The sequence below is a fragment of the Prunus mume genome, linkage group LG5 (genome assembly GCF_029339155.1).
Source record: "Prunus mume cultivar Tortuosa linkage group LG5, ASM2933915v1, whole genome shotgun sequence".
NCBI classification, from domain to species: domain Eukaryota; kingdom Viridiplantae; phylum Streptophyta; class Magnoliopsida; order Rosales; family Rosaceae; genus Prunus; species Prunus mume.
The window spans coordinates 21,062,337-21,078,547 of record NC_142702.1 but is presented as its reverse complement, the minus strand read 5'-3'; the positions used below and the strand labels follow the sequence as shown (position 1 = coordinate 21,078,547).

At 36.2% G+C, this 16,211-nt stretch overlaps 1 protein-coding gene across 1 annotated transcript; it reads right to left on the bottom strand.

Annotated features, from left to right (window-relative positions):
• Positions 1–158: 158 nt before the first annotated feature.
• LOC103331980 (U-box domain-containing protein 33) lies at positions 159–6,624 on the bottom strand. Its single transcript, XM_008234669.3, has 9 exons — positions 5,493–6,624; positions 4,863–4,984; positions 4,544–4,665; positions 3,918–4,022; positions 3,225–3,678; positions 2,896–3,033; positions 2,020–2,547; positions 827–1,591; positions 159–556 (listed from the first exon to the last, which is right to left on the bottom strand). The coding sequence occupies exons 1-9, from the start codon at positions 5,749–5,751 to the stop codon at positions 374–376; spliced, it is 2,676 nt and encodes an 891-aa protein (XP_008232891.2). The 5' UTR covers positions 5,752–6,624; the 3' UTR covers positions 159–373.
• Positions 6,625–16,211: the final 9,587 nt, after the last annotated feature.

Below are 16,211 nucleotides of genomic sequence, written 5' to 3'. Positions count from 1 at the left end.
GAGGGATTCGTGATATTTCCAAGGTTTCATCATGTAATTCAAGAATCAATCATCGAAAGATCATCATCATCTTGCAGTATATTTCATCATCAATTAATTAAAGTCAAGCATACTTTATCAAGCACGGGTAAACCATTCAAAGAAGCATGAAAAACAAGTTGGAGCGAATAAGGGAAGTCTTCTGTACATTAATATGGCATGTAAACACGTAGTTTGTCTGAATGGCCACACACTCTAAGGTCCAAGGAAGAAACCAACATATCAGAAACAGAAGAAATCTAATTTGGTACATTATACATGGGTGTGAAAATATATGTATGTAGTTATACATAGCTATGTGGAACAAAAATATCCAAACAATTGGACAAAGATATCAATGCTTTTGCAGCCACTCCTGAATTGCAGAACGAAGAGCATGGTTGGGAACAAGATTCTTGTGTTCAAGATTAAGATTTGTCATGGGTGAAGTATCATGACCACTGTCCAGCCATCCTCTCAAAGCTTCTGCTTCATAAGTAAATCCGTCTGCCGCAACATGCGGATCTTGCATGACTTCCTGCAAGTTTGAAAATAAGAGGAACTTTTATTTTAAGGCACTTTCAATTGGGTAAAGCATTCGACCAAAAAAAAAAATGAGTAAAGCAGACCTTGGCATAAAGAAAATCTTCATATGAACAAAAACATATATGAAGCTATATTAGATCGATAAAGTGCGAGTGCTTGCGACACAGAAAAACCAGTACACATCAAGTATCCGTCAATGGAGAATGTGGTGACCATGGAAATGTCAATTCAAGATATACAATAAATGAGGAACAAAATTTACCTGGAAAATGGGACAAATAAAATAGGAAGGAGGTTGGAAATGCTCTTCAGTACCCAGACGGAATGACGATGAGCATCCACATGAAGCCCTCATAGGTTCAAGTACCCTCCAGACATCCGATACAAGGTCTGCCCTGCACTTCCGGCTCATCTCACAACACCTCATTGCCAAGCGAGCTAACTGTTCAGCCTGAACAAATGGCCAGTCTCCAGCCAAAGGATCCAATAGCGTTTCCAACTTTCCCGAATCTAATGCATATTGCACTTCCTTCATTATCCCCAAAGCTGGTCTCCCAGTCAGCAGTCGTAGTAGTATAATCCCAAATGAATAAACATCTGACTTTGGTGTAAGCTCTCCTGATGAGAGGAACTCAGGATCTATGTATGCAAAAGTTCCCTTTGGGTCAGTTCTGCAATAGAGTGTTGTATTGTTGCTTGAACCCTCCCCACGAGACAATAGCCGACTGATTCCAAAGTCACTAAGTTTGCTAACAAAGTTATCATCAAGGAGAATATTCGCAGGTTTCAAATCACCATGTACTATGCCATGAGGTTTACTGGCATGGAGAAAGATAAGGACAGAGCACAACTCTGTGGCAATGCGTATTCGAGTTTGCCATGACAATGGAGGAGTATTTTCCTTGCAGCTGAGTCGATCTTCAAGGCTTCCATTTGGAAGATACTCATAAATGAGAGTCCAAGATTCGGGACAGGCACCAATGAGTGTGACAAGATTGGAGTGCCTCAACTTACTCAATACATCCACCTGAGATGCAAAAACTAATTTGATAAATGACAAACATGTGAATTAAATTTCTTCTGGAACAGCTTTTTTTTCCCAAATTTTTTAGTTTGCAAATAAAATGGTTAAGTTAAAAATATTGCAAACAATGCAACTTCAGCTTCTGCAAGGCAGGAAAATTTAAAAGGTTTCACATAGAAAACTTTCTTTATACTCACTTTTTAGTTTCTCAATGCCAACACAGAACTTAAAGGCTGGTAAAGTGTCATGTACGAACATAATAAAAGCATAATAAGAGTTTATTTGACTTTTGAAATAAAAACTAGAAGCTATTCGAAATTGTTTTTAGTTTTTAGTTCTATGTACCTCCCTCATAATAAATTAATTCTGTAAGCTCAATGCTTCTATGAATCAACGGATTGTTAGTGTAAACGATGATTAGGTTATCCTACCTCTTGCTGGAACTCAGAAGGACCTTGCATGCTGTGAGCGTGTAGCAACTTTATAGCCACCTGGGTGTGACGTAATGAGCCTTTAAAAATGCTCCCATATCCCCCTTCTCCAATCTTCAGTGATGGATCAAAGTTTCGAGTTGCTTCCTCAATCTCCGTAAATGAGAACTCAGTGAAGAACTGAGGCAAGTGTGAGCTTGAGGCCTCTCCTTGTTTTCTCCTCAGCTCCTCAGCTTCTCTAAGCGCATTGTCACGCTCCACATGCAACTCATCCCGTTCTTTTTTGTAATTTTGTAAAAGTTCCACAGCTGAGATTATCTTCTGCTCCAACCTCACGGCCATCTGATCAGACTCGACAATTTGGCTCTCAAGTAGTGACTTCTGATCTAGGGCAGCCCTTAATTCTTCCATGACTTCATCTCGTTGCTTCTTCATCTTTTTGAGTTCTTCTCTCTCTCTTGCTAGTGCTTCTTCAATTTCTTTCCTTTGTCTCAACTCCTCATTATATAAGAGCTCTGATGCTTTAGCCTGTAAATGGAGTGATTCCCAATTTTTTGTTTATGGAGTTTTCGCCTCAGTGAGAGCAAATATTATAGTAGTATGTTTACTAAAAAAATCTCAAATTACATATTACCAAACCCCCACCTCTAAGATTCACCACCGTAGAAGAACAGGATTCACAACAAGGAAGTTAATAATTTCCATGCAAATGATCTTGTTCATCTTAGATGATCAAGTAATATGATGGTAAATAAACAAATTACTATCTACACTGTGTACGGAAAGTACTGGAGAAAAGACGAGAGGAAAAATGAAAGATATCATCTCCATAAATGGAGAAGGTAAAATGAAATGCCAACTAGAAAAAAACTTTACCCTCCGTATGGCGTCAATGGCATCCTTTTCAGCTTTCCCACGCCTGATTCCCTCCTGAAATGCCTCTCGCTTTGCATTTTCAGCCTCTGCCATTGCTTGTTCAAGATGATCATACAGACTATCATCTATATTTCCATCCTGCACCATCAAGGGATTTAAATTCAAACCTTTTCAAATAATTTGGCATCTGAATTGACTCAGTTGATTTCTGCTAAGGTGGCAGGTGAAGTGCTAATTAATAATTTCAAAGTCTAAATTCACAACGTAAAACATGCAGAAGGTTCATGAAATAATTATCCAAACCGCACACATGATATTTTTTCACTTACCAATACACTGGGAGGGGATGAATAATTAAGTTCTTTGAAATGAGAAGGTGCATGTGACTCAGTTGACCCATTTTCACTTCCCTCAGTTCTCTCATACTGAACCAGACCTAAATCACCCAATGCAGAAGAGCATGATGAATATCCTGAAACACTCCTCCTTGATACCCTATCCCAGTCATCAGGACTCCCTCCTGCTTCGAACCTACTTGGAGTTGAAAGCCCTTCAGTACCATCTGAGGAAGTAGCCTCACTTATGCTCCCTCCACGTTTCTCCATATTTGCCGATCTTACCCTGCGGTACAAATCTTGAGCTGGATTGGTTAGTTTTGCTCGATTATTCTGCCCGAGTGTAGCAGATCTTGATCTAAAGAGGTGCGTTGATAGTTCAGGATCAGTGTTTGGACTTGGTTGCAGCAATGGAACATCTGTATCAACTCCATCTGAATTACCTTCCCTATTTTTTAATGGTATATGCATTAGTAGGCATGATTATCAAAATCAAGTTTGTACAGCAGATCACCAATAAAGCATTATTAAACAATTAAAAACCATATGATCACTTTGAAGCTTAGACAGTTTTCTCTTTGTGGAGTCATTTACATATCTTCCCTATATAAAGAAATAACAGAAGTTTCAAGAAAACCTTTTTCTTTTCTTTTTCTATTTTATTTGCAAAGAAGGTTCAAGTAAAACCTGGTGTGTATAAGGTGCCCCTTGCAAATAAATTGTATGTGACAGGAAACAGGTGCATGTTGGCGCACGTATATGGCTTTCTTCGACTTGAGGTCCATCATTTTCCTGCAAAATTAATCTGTGAGTAAGCAACCTCAGTGCAAAAGATGCATATAATATACTCACAAAATGAACCCCCCGAAGTGAGAATAACTAACTTGTAACAAACTAAATATTCTCCTTCACGCAGACAAAAGCTGCATAAAAACTAACCTCTTCTATTGGGAACGCCACAAAAAAGATTATAAAAAAAACGTCCGTTGGGAAGGGAACTGGAATGTAATAACCAGCCAATTATTTGATGCATTAGTGAAAGACATTTCAATGAAAAACAGGTCTCTGTATAATTGCTGGTGCCTTCTCACGTTTTTTACCATACTTTTTCATTTATTTTTCAGTCAATTAATTATCAAAGTGCCACTATAATACTGTTTCCGATCTCCTTCATGACTGATTATTAGCCTTCACTGAATTAACAATGTATCCTACAGCATGCACAGTCAGGACCCATGTATATATGCTGGATGAACAAAGAACCAAAAACAAAAATGATAAACAGGCATATGAGAAGAATACTTATGTAATACCTTGAATGGTATTTGTCTGCTGCTGCTCCCATTACAAGCTTCCTTATTCCATGCTGAGAGATGAGTTCCACAATTCCCTTCTCAATACAGTCCGTTACAATATGTAGTTTTTCAGCCCGAACCTACATTAAACAATCATCAGCCAAATATATCAGAAATCTTAGCAAATTTTATAAAAATTTTCAAAACTTCAAATCCTGTTATCTTGTTATTCACAAAATTTTTAGATAAACTACTTTGTATTGTAAAAGAAAGTTTTTACAAAAACCCAAAAAATAAAAAAGGAACAGAAAGGAAGAAACCGAAGAAGGAACAATACCCCCATTTGACGGCATATACGAAGGTAATCCTCCAGGATCTTATTCATGTTTTGCCTCTCAATTTCTCGGTATGCTCTGACTTCCTCGTCCTTCAGTGAGCTAGCTGGGAACCACCCCCCTACTGCAAATCATGGAAACAGTGGAATATTAAATCCATTCGGAAGCTCGGAGATGGTAAGGCAGAATGGCAACTTTGGTATATGAACATCTCAGCTTAAATGTAAGATCGTAAACTTTTCCAGATACACAATACAATGACTTTGATACCTAGCCAAATTCATAAAATATTTCATTGGCTAATTTTCCTGAGTTTTCTAAGTATTTACAAACTTCTCTACTTTTCTTCAATGTTTGTCCACATATTATCTGGTTCACGAGTCTGAGTCTGAATTCAAATTTATTGAATGGCTCATACTGCCTATCAGATCCTAAAACCATGGTCCTATAGAGGCAAAGCATGATCCAGTTAGTAACTGGGAGTTGAACAAATTGTCCACAGGGTAATTCTAATTCATTTTCAATACAAAACACTCAATAATTCAGTTACAAAAGTCATATTACAACATCATAAAACAAACATGAACTGTGCAAATTTCCTACACACACAGACACATATGTTGCAGACTTACTGCTGCAGGGAATATTCTGTGAAGGCTGGTGAACATGAGCTAAGCAAATTTTCTTCCCTCCTGAGTTATGGACTGCCCATACCAGAGTTGATTTGCTGTCTTTGACATCTTTTGCCACCGCAACATATATCATATCTTCAATCATGCGTGCCACAGGCTCTTCCACAATCTCTCCACCATAAGCCATGTTTGGAGAAATAACAGGATACCTTACCCGCTCTACACGTTGAATTGCAGGCATAGAACTCACTACAGCCATGACAAAACCTCAAAACCTCATACCAAGCTATCAAATCCTCTCTCTCTATCTCTCTCCAAAACAGTACATGATTTCTTCTCTAAAACCCTGTTTTTCCTGAATTTCTTTTAGAACTTGATCATCAAATTCTCACACCAGGCTCTCTCTTTACAACTCACACTACCAAATTCAACTCACTTTTGCCCCCCTTCAATTAGAAAAACTATTTATCGAGATCGCACTCTACCCAATTCAACTTGATTTCTCAAGACATTAAATCTAGAAGGAAAAACAAATTCAACTCTTAAAAACCCACATCTTCAATAAAGAAAATTATCAAAATCTCAGCCAACCCAAGCCAGCTTTTTCCCTCTAGACCTCAAATTCAACCGATTCAACAAATAAATCGCCACCCAATCTAACAAACTGATCTTCCCCAATTGAAAAGGCTCTAGCATCAAACTCTCGCACCCAGAAAAAAAAAAATCAACTTTCCCTCGCTATCTCTTTCTCCCTCTCTCTAACAGACTCTGTTTCCAGCTTTCCAAGACTTTCCACTGCATAAAGTGAATAAAAAAGGACCAGAGAGAAAAGGATGGGCTTGCAAAAAGATGAACGGAAAACCACAAAGGAGGTGATGCTTGAGGTCTCTATAAATATTATTAGGTCGTCTAAAAGAGATTGCTTGTCTTGATCTTGAATGATCGTAGAGCAGAAACAGACTCTGACTTTATCTTACAGTATATTTTCTATCAAATTCAGGGAAGTTACTTAAACAATTCCATGGCGGGCTCCATTTTTCTCAAGTATACTCACTAGCCTCGGCTCTAACCTCTCTCTCTCTCTCTCTCTGTCTGCTGACTCTGACTAGGTTCCTTGAAGGTGAAGCGGCTTGGGGTCCAGTGTTTAAAATTCTCGTCTTTATCGAATAGTTTTTTTTTTTTTAATAAATATTTTTTTTAACAAATCATCTTCTTTGTTTTTTGAGATATTATGGGTTTTGCATTTATAATTCAATTAAAAAAGTTATTAGTCACAAAATATCAATACAATTAACTATAAAGAGTCATTACAATAACGGAATCATTTAACATCAAAATTAAGATAATTTGATGCCTCTTCACTAACTAAAATCGAAAAAACTCTTACATAGATATTCCAATTAAAATTACAAACTCAGAATAATCAAAAAAATACAAAACATTAAAAAACCAAGCCATAAAAAAATAATTAATATTCTAATTCTAAACTAGTTTAATATAAGTAAAAGTAAGCACACTCCCTCATCAATTTTTATTTGAGCATAATCTTATTTATTCATAATAATAATAATAAAAATCCATTACTTCAATTAGTATAATAAATTAATATCTTTGATATTTTTGTTATACTTTTGTTAGTGGGTTGTGTTGGGGTCATTGTATCAATTTCCTATACAATGTTGGTGTTAATTATTTTAGCTATAAGCCCTTTCAAAATCAAACTTATAACTTGTAATTACTTATATAATACATACTAGTCACGCATGTGCCAATTGGTTTTTTTTTTTAATTTTAATTTTAGAATTAAGAAAAGATAATATGGGTAGTTATGTTCTAGAAAAGTATGACCTATTATCTTATTTGTTTTAAATTTTAAATTTTTTAATATAAAAATGTGAATTTACCATATTATCCTCATTTAAGTAATAATTTCAATTCTTAATATTTGAATTAACCAATGACATTTTCTGGTATTTTGAATATTTTATCATTCTCTGCCTTTTGCTTTATATATATAGATTAAGAAATGTGAAAAATATTATTTTCTTCATCTAATACTAGTTTATTTAGTGAAAATTGGGGTTACTTGTGTTTGACACTAATTTGACCCTTTCATTATTTGTGTTAGCATGCCTTGTCATATAGTGTTCATGTTAAGTAATGGCCATATTATACCTGCTTATTCCGTGTTAAATCTTAATATGTCAAAAACAATCACCTTAATCTTAGGTTTTCTTCCTATAAACTAGACGACATATATGAATAGGGACTTCTAATCGCCTCTCCTTATAAAACATAAATATGATATCAAGGCATATTTTTCTTCCCTTGTTTTTGTCTAACTTTGTAAGTTGGAGTCATTAAATTTTAACAAAATTTAGTTTGATTATTTACCACAAAATTAATATAATTCATTTGAGAGTTTGACAAAGATTGATAAATATAGGAAGAAATGAGATACAAAATAGGACGATGCGTTAAAAAACTGGATAAGTACTAAGTTGTCGAGCAATAAAAAGGGGGTGTCAATTAGCGTTTGGACAAAGGGTTGGCAACTGGCAGGTGTCCTATTAGCGAGTGACATTCGCCAATCAAACAATTTATTCTATATTTATGATCTTAAAATATTATCCTTTTAGCATTGTAGGCAAAATAACAACGCTTCTTCATGTTTATATATTTTTTTACACAATCCTGATCTCTTGGACTACAGTAGTTTAAGAGATTTATAATCACTTACCGTTTGATGTATATTCAACGGTTCATTCACTCTTGCATTCATTTTAAAAAACTTTTTTGAACAATTGGATTAATATCCAAGGGTGGGTGACACAATCTCTTGGACTCACGTGTGCAAGAGATCGGGACTGTTTTTTTACAATGCGATATTCTAAAAGTTTTTTCATATATAATTTTACTATTATCATACCTTATAATTTGTGCTTCTGTAATAAGTATCTTATAATTATTTTTTACATGTAACATCTTACAATTTTTTATTTATTTTTTCCTACTAAGACATCTCATAATATGTTGACATGGTCATCAAGATGTGCATTGATGATTTTGATCTGAGGGACCTCATGGGAAGCTTTTGTAGAGGTGCAAAATGGGGAGACTTTGGAAAAACACAAAGGAGAGAGAAAATTTGTAAAAGAAGTTAAAATGGACAAAATTGCCCTTATTTATTTTTGGATTTCCTAAGAAATCATTTACATTCATATCTTTGATTTGAAAGTTGAGAGGTTTTTCTGTCTTTTTTGAAAAAGTTTTGGCTTTTTTCAAAAGTGAAATTTTTTTTTTTGCTAAAACCTAAATTTACTTTTGTAATTTCACATATTAAAAATACGAAAGTCAACATGTACGGAGCAGCAGCAGGCCATGCTGCATAGAAATGACAATGGAATATGCTGTCGCGGATCTTTTGATCCTCCCCTTGGAAACGTCGTCGTATGACGTCCTTTGTCCACGCCCCTTGATCTCCCTCACCTGCCTTCGATTTCACCCCCATTTTAAGTTTTAACTGTCTTCCAGCTCCTCTGTTTTTTATTCTTGTTATAAAAATATAATTATTCTCACTCACTCTTAGGACCTACGTCATGCACCATATTAAAAATAATATATATATAATTGGACGCTACAAATTTTAAATTTTTTTATTATCATGGATTGTCCTTATGCAGTTGGTTCTTACCTTGTTTATCTTCATCTTCAATTTTTTGCGTTTGTTTTAATGAAAAGATCATTTCATTAACAAGAAGACAATCAATCCTTGGTCAAAAAACTCAAAATAAGAAAGTGCATGTTTAGCTGGTTTGTGCCTTATTTGATTCCCAAAACAAGTACAATGAACTCATAACAAACGAAAAAAAAAAATACATATATTTAACTAGTTTGATGGTTACTTGATTATAAAAATAGGAATGTTTGCTAAATCGAACATATTACAGTACTTGAATTCTCAAAAACGAGCTTCTATAACTACATAGCGCGTTATATTACGTATTAATGTAGGAAATTGTTATTAGCACTCTAAAACAGTGTGTTCGTCATTCACTTATTATTTTTTTTCATTAGAAAAGAGTGCATGACGACTTTCTAAAAGTGTCAATAACAACTCCCTTAATATATGCTTAATTGGTTATTTATAAACTAATGAGAGTGTCATCTTTATTAAATATTGAATTTATATTGTACTCCAAACAATAGACGTGTGGAAATTACTATTACATAGTAAATTCCTTTTTATACATCAACAGTCACAAAGAAGACCAAATTAGATAGTTTCTTGTCATTTTGTTTCATTCAAAGTAATGAGTTTGAATTTCATGACTCTCGATACCTTGAGTAAACACATGTTTGTAATATCAACGAAAAAGTAAACACCACGTGGTTGACCAATCAATTTGTAGATATATAAATAGCAGCACTGAACCGAAAAAAGAGTAACAAATAATTTATATGTAGCGGAAAAATTATACATATATAATGTAAGTGATAGTCGAAATTACAATATGAGAGGGTTTCTCATACACGTGTTACAAATGTACAATAAGAGTTCGAATCTGAAACTATTAATCTATAAATCAAGATTAATTTTCACTATATTAGACTCCGTTGATAAGAATTCATAAGTTTGAATAATTTTATAATTTCTAACTTTGTGACTGATTATTTATATAACTGTAGACGCGTTCACGAAATATTAATACTACACCATCAGTATCGTATGCGCATCATAAACTATTTGTCATTATTTGATTGTTTATACGCGGTTTCAGTCAGTCGTAATTCTAATTAAATGCTTTAGGGCCAAAATGTTATTGTCACAACACAACTCACACCCACCACTTTCATAAAATGGAAACAAATAAAATATCTTGGTACAACAATGATAGAACACCACATGGCATTGACCAGGTTACACAGCAACAATTCGGAAAAGGACTAGAAATACAAAAGAAATCTAACAACAATGATAAAATTTCGTTTAGGATTATTATTATTATTTTTTTTATCAAATAGAAATTTAATTAGATAAATTTTAACGGTGCAATCAAAGACGTCAACAAGACATCTAAAATACCAATCTCAAGAGGGCAACAAATTAACATGTTAAAAACACAATTAACGTGGACAAAAGCCACACTAAAATACTAGCCAACATCACCACAATTAACCATAAGCCTATAAACCCAACACAACCAAAACCCTAAAATAACTCATGAATACGATTTCCAACAATCTACCTGCGCATAAGAGCGAACAAATAAACGAAAACAACAACTTTATCCAAAGAATAATTGGGTGATTTGCAGCAATTTCACGTCAAAGACGATGTATAATCAAATTTATAGAACATGAGCGACGTTAGGGAGCGGGTTTTGGGAGCATGATTTGATTGAGAACATAGAGTAAAAGGGTGATGAAGAACTTCAATCTAACTATGGCTCAAAAGAAACCACTACAATGAGTTTTTTTTTTCTTTTCAAAACGTCCCAGTGAACTTATTCACTAACCTAAAAGGAAAAGACGATAAGAGAGGAGGAGGAGGAGGAGGGACAATGACGCTTCTTCCTCCTCCCCCCTCTATGGAGTTTTCCTTTAGGATTCACAGAGGGAGAGAGTGGGTAGGGTTTCTTTCGTTTAGGACCTTTATGCACGTAAGAAGATTGAAGTTTTTTTATTAAAAAAAACCCTCCAAATTGATACGTCATTTTTTTAATAAAGAAATTATATGATTGTATTTATAATTCAACTGCAAAAATCCACTAGCCAAGTGCCAATACAATAACGAAGTGGAATTTGGTGCGCCTCTGTGAGAATGTAAAGGTAAAGAGTCCCACATTGAAAAGTTGAGAAACCTATCAAGGGCTTATAAGGAGTTGGTTCACTCCCCACATTGCCAATTGGTTTATATGTTGAACGTCAACTTCCTTCATGGTATCAGAGCTAGGTTAGCCCACATGTTAAAATCCAACATCCATACGTACTCCACGTCACCCAATATGTGTTGTCAACGTGTGATGGTTGGAGTCGCCTGTGAGTGTTGAATGAAAATCATAACAAAACGAAGATAGATATGAAAAACCTTTTGTCTCTTAAAATGAGGGAAGAAGAGGGGAGAGGAGAGGAAGAATAGTAGTTTTCTCCCCCCTTAAAGTGAAAATAACTCTAGGAGAATTTTTTGAGAGAAAGAAGGCTAGAGTTTGGTATTAAGAATGTTCCAAATTGATATGTCTAGGACCTTTATTCCACCTGATAGTTTAATTAAAATTTGTTTAAATAATAGACTAATAAACCGACACATGAAAGCAAAAGGAAAAAGAAAGAAAGAAAAATGCACATGTTCTTGGTCAATTCGTGTAGGGACGAACTTAATTAATGACATTGACTTGTCATTAATAACCTTAGTTTTATATGCATACTCTATAATATGTAGAGCCACATATATACATGCCAATATGATATATCTACGTCTGACGTGATTTATAGATTTTCGTCGCGTATGAATTCTAAAATGAATCTCACACAAATCAACTGTAGTCTAGTGTCGTTTGGCGACAGCTAGATTGATGAAACAATAGCCAAGTGGATTGAAACAATAGATAAGCTACGCAGGCACAACAGCTACCACTTGTTCCATGGTCGATCGAATCTTCCATGCATTTGTATGTATCTGCAGATAATATGAATTCAAAACTTAGTCCTGGGCTCTATCAAAGTTTCAGTACCTTACAACGTAAGTGATGATGATTGGACAACGTCATCATAGTGTTCATTCAAAAAAAAAAAAAAATCAAAGGCAAGTAAAATTCAATCCAGGTTTAGGGTTTAGGGTTTTAAAATGTGATGATATTATGGTTATTGTTTTAAAATCAGTGAGCATTTTTATTCACTATTTTAATAAAATGTGTTCTCAAGACTTGATACATGTCCGTGGATATAACCGTGGTTAATTATGACATTATTATGAGAGAAAAACAATACTTTAAACAATATATATATATATATATATATTTGAGAAATTTTGGGATTATATTTATGCCACTAGCCACAAAAGGCCAATACAAACTAACCACAAAGGGCCATTACAATAACAAAGAGATTTAACATCAAAATTAAGACAATCTAGGTATTCTCCACTAACGATCAAGCATGATCGAAGAAACTCTAGCATAAACATCCCAACTAAGAGAGCAAACTCAAAATAACCAAAAATAGATAAAGTTTAAAAATATCAAGTCATAACAATACAAATAAAACTCTCACAAAGTAAAGGTGAAAAAGGCTCACAAAAGAGAGGTGAAAAGCTCTCACAAAGGAGAGATGAAAACTACACAAAAAACTCAAAGACTCTTTGCGACTTATTCCAAACATAAAGCAACCCTAAAAAGGATGGCAACAAAGATCCACCTACGTATTGGATGACGAGCCCCGAAGACGGACGATTTTAGAATTTGATACCTACACACATTCGTAGGGACGTAACTATCTCCCCAAAAATGCCATTCTCAACACCCCCAAAAAAAAAAAAACAATTTGGTATAAGAAAATTGTTTAGAATTATAAAAACAAATACTATTATGAATTATATGTAGATCAGCCCCCACTGCCCTGGCCTGCATGACATGTTGCTGGGAAAAAAGGTTAAGTTGTCACCTTCTTGAAAACATGGACATCGTGTCCTTATCCTATCAAAGTATAAGTCAACCTATTGATTAGTTTGAAATATAGTATCTAATTAATTTTGGAAATTTTATTTTATTTTATACAATTTGCGATAGATAGATACATTGCATTGGGAAGGAAGACACTTATTCTGGAATTTGAACGAGTGACCAGTGGGGGAAGGAGGAGGGACCTTGCCATTGAAGTAAACCCCTCGGTCAATTAATTTTGGATTTTTGTATCCGATGTTTGAGTATTCATATGATTTCTTAATGAAGTTTTTTTGGTAATCCACAAGTCAAATATCAATATAATATAGGAAGTTATTTGCTTAAATCCAGTTGAAGATTGCACTACTTAGATTTCAAGTAGTAAACAAAACGCACTTCTAATCTTAAAATTTTATGGAAAAAATGCATGTGAGGTGCTTCTTCTCATAAGTGATTTTGGTCTATCTATAATCACTCTTAAACGAGTCCTTAGAAGATATTTCAAGTTCTAATCACTCATTTATCGGTATTCAAAAAATAAAATAAAATTCTCCATGTCTTAGTTTCTTTCGACCATAAAGGGTCAACCGAATCTTTTTAGTTTTTATATACTTGTATTTGTAAATTAAGCTAAGGAGCTTGAAGAATTATATTGAAACATGACTACAAAAAATCATTAATAATTGAGGATAATCAAATGATGCAAACGTGGACACAATGCATTGTGAATTCGAGATATTGATACATTTGTTCTTTTTTGCACCAACCTCTTTCTGAAAAAGTCTTCGGCAACACCGATTAGCTTTGCCGTACGGTAATGAATTAAGACAGATATTATCCAAATAAAAAAATCTGAAAGGTTATAACGGAGTGGGGAAATGTAGGACTATGGATTTTATATTGTACACGCTTATTGTTGACACACGGTTTTACCTCATTTGGGTGGGCCTCTAATGGGCTGCCACGTCGGCAGGCCCAGGGAGAGAAGTCAGTTGTTGTTCTCCTACAAAAGGATTCTCTCCTCTTGCTGAAGGGGTACCCCAAAAAAGACAAGGAGCGAAGAGAAGAGAGTGCTCTCCATCTCTCTCTTTTCCTCCATCTCTCTTCTCCCATTTGGTAAAGGCTCTCAAGCCTATCTCGATGTAATACAACTCTCTCTCCTTTCCTCCAGATCTCTCTCCTCTTCCATTTGGTAAAGGCTCTCAAGCCTATCTCAATGTAATACAACTCTCTACACATATATACAAATACAACTAGCGGATGTAGCCCGGATTCATGGGTGAACCACTCAATCTCTTCCTTTTACTTGTATGATTGCGATATTATGGCTATTCCAAGATTACGGGTTCAACATTTGGCGCCTTCTGTGAGAACCGGCACGAAAGACATGCTGTTCTCATTTTTCTTAACACCTGGAAGCTCATCCCCGCCAAAAACAACCATCCTCATGGTCCCAGCACTCTTAGCCAACCAAGACAAGCAGAAAAGGTCACGTTCTCCACACTTCAAAATTTGCCCAAGACACCCATGTGTCTCCTTGCCTCATTCTCTCCCTCTTATCATCTTACGCTGACTTCTGTGGACTAAGGCAGACTCACCGACAGCTCAAGTCCCAACCTCAAGGCTTGGAGCGGGTCAAGGTCTTCGACTCCAACCTGACCGTGCTCCGAACTCTCGTTGGGTTCACCACCAAGGCCTTCGCAGACCTTCATGACACCACCAGGTTCCTCATCCCTGCCATGAAGAAAAAAGAACGTTATGCAGCTCTCACCCACTTCGACATCCACTCCGCCATCGAAGTCTCACCCACTCTGATCTCCCATCCTTGGAAACAAACATGAAACAAGAAAAGAAGGCAGCTCCCTACAATGCTCTGTTTCTCCAGAAACCAGAGCTGCCACCTCCTCACACTCCATTCTCCTCTCGAATGAGATCACCCATTACCAGATATCTTCATCTCAACAAAATATCTGTTTGCACAATATCTATTTGCATAAATATCCAAACATAAATATCTAGGTATAATATCTCAACTTAGTATTTGTGATGGGCTGTCATAATATAATATCTTACAATATTATATTGTTATTATGTGTCGATACATGAACCAAATTAGATGATCGTGGATGAGCGCCGACCACCTTGCATGGACGCCCGCCACCTTGCATGGCCAACCTGACCATCGTGGATGAACGCTGACCACCTTGCATGGTCGCCCGCCACGGTGTATGGCAGACCCGACCATCGTGGATGAGCGCCGACCACTTTGCATGGTCGCCCACCACCTTGCATGGCCGACCAGACCACCACGGATGAACGCGGATCACCTTGAACTACGAATCCCACCACGGTGTATGGCAGACATGACCATCGTGGATGAGCGCCGATCACTTTGCATGGTCGTCCACCACCTTGCATGGTGCTCACCTCCTCCAAGTGCTCGGCTCGGTATTATGCATGGCCATCTATACCACGTTGCATGGCCAAACCCACCTGGAAGTTAAGTTGCCATAAATGTGTCTCTCTCAATGAGTGAGCAGAATGAAGGCTGGGCCAATAAATAAATGAAAAGGGGGGCAAGGAAGGCTCAACTAGCTAGATAGGCATTCCGTGTTCTGAAATTACATCCTCCAGAACTTAAAGCAGACAGATGCAACATCAAAGCATTCGGTCTCCAATAGTTGCATGCATGGGCACTATTACTCACCAGGTGGCAAGCCCCTCTTGACTTCAATTTCCTTTAGTTGAACTGGGCAAGAGTCGGCAAATGATTGTCAACCACTGCTCTTCCTCTCCCTCTCTCCACCAAAAACCATATTCATGGTCCAGCCACTCCTAGCCGGCCAAACGGAGAATAAAGCACATGTGCCCCGCTGCCACATCTGCTCAAGACATTATGAATAAAGAAAATAACAAAATAACCACACAAAAAAAGGGGGGGCTCAGTTTAGCCTCACCGACCACCCAACGGATGAGAGTGGCGCACGACAAGTTGGGAGTGCCTACGGAGCTGGTACCCTGACAATCAGGTCCATAGAAGAAGAGATCATGAGACTCT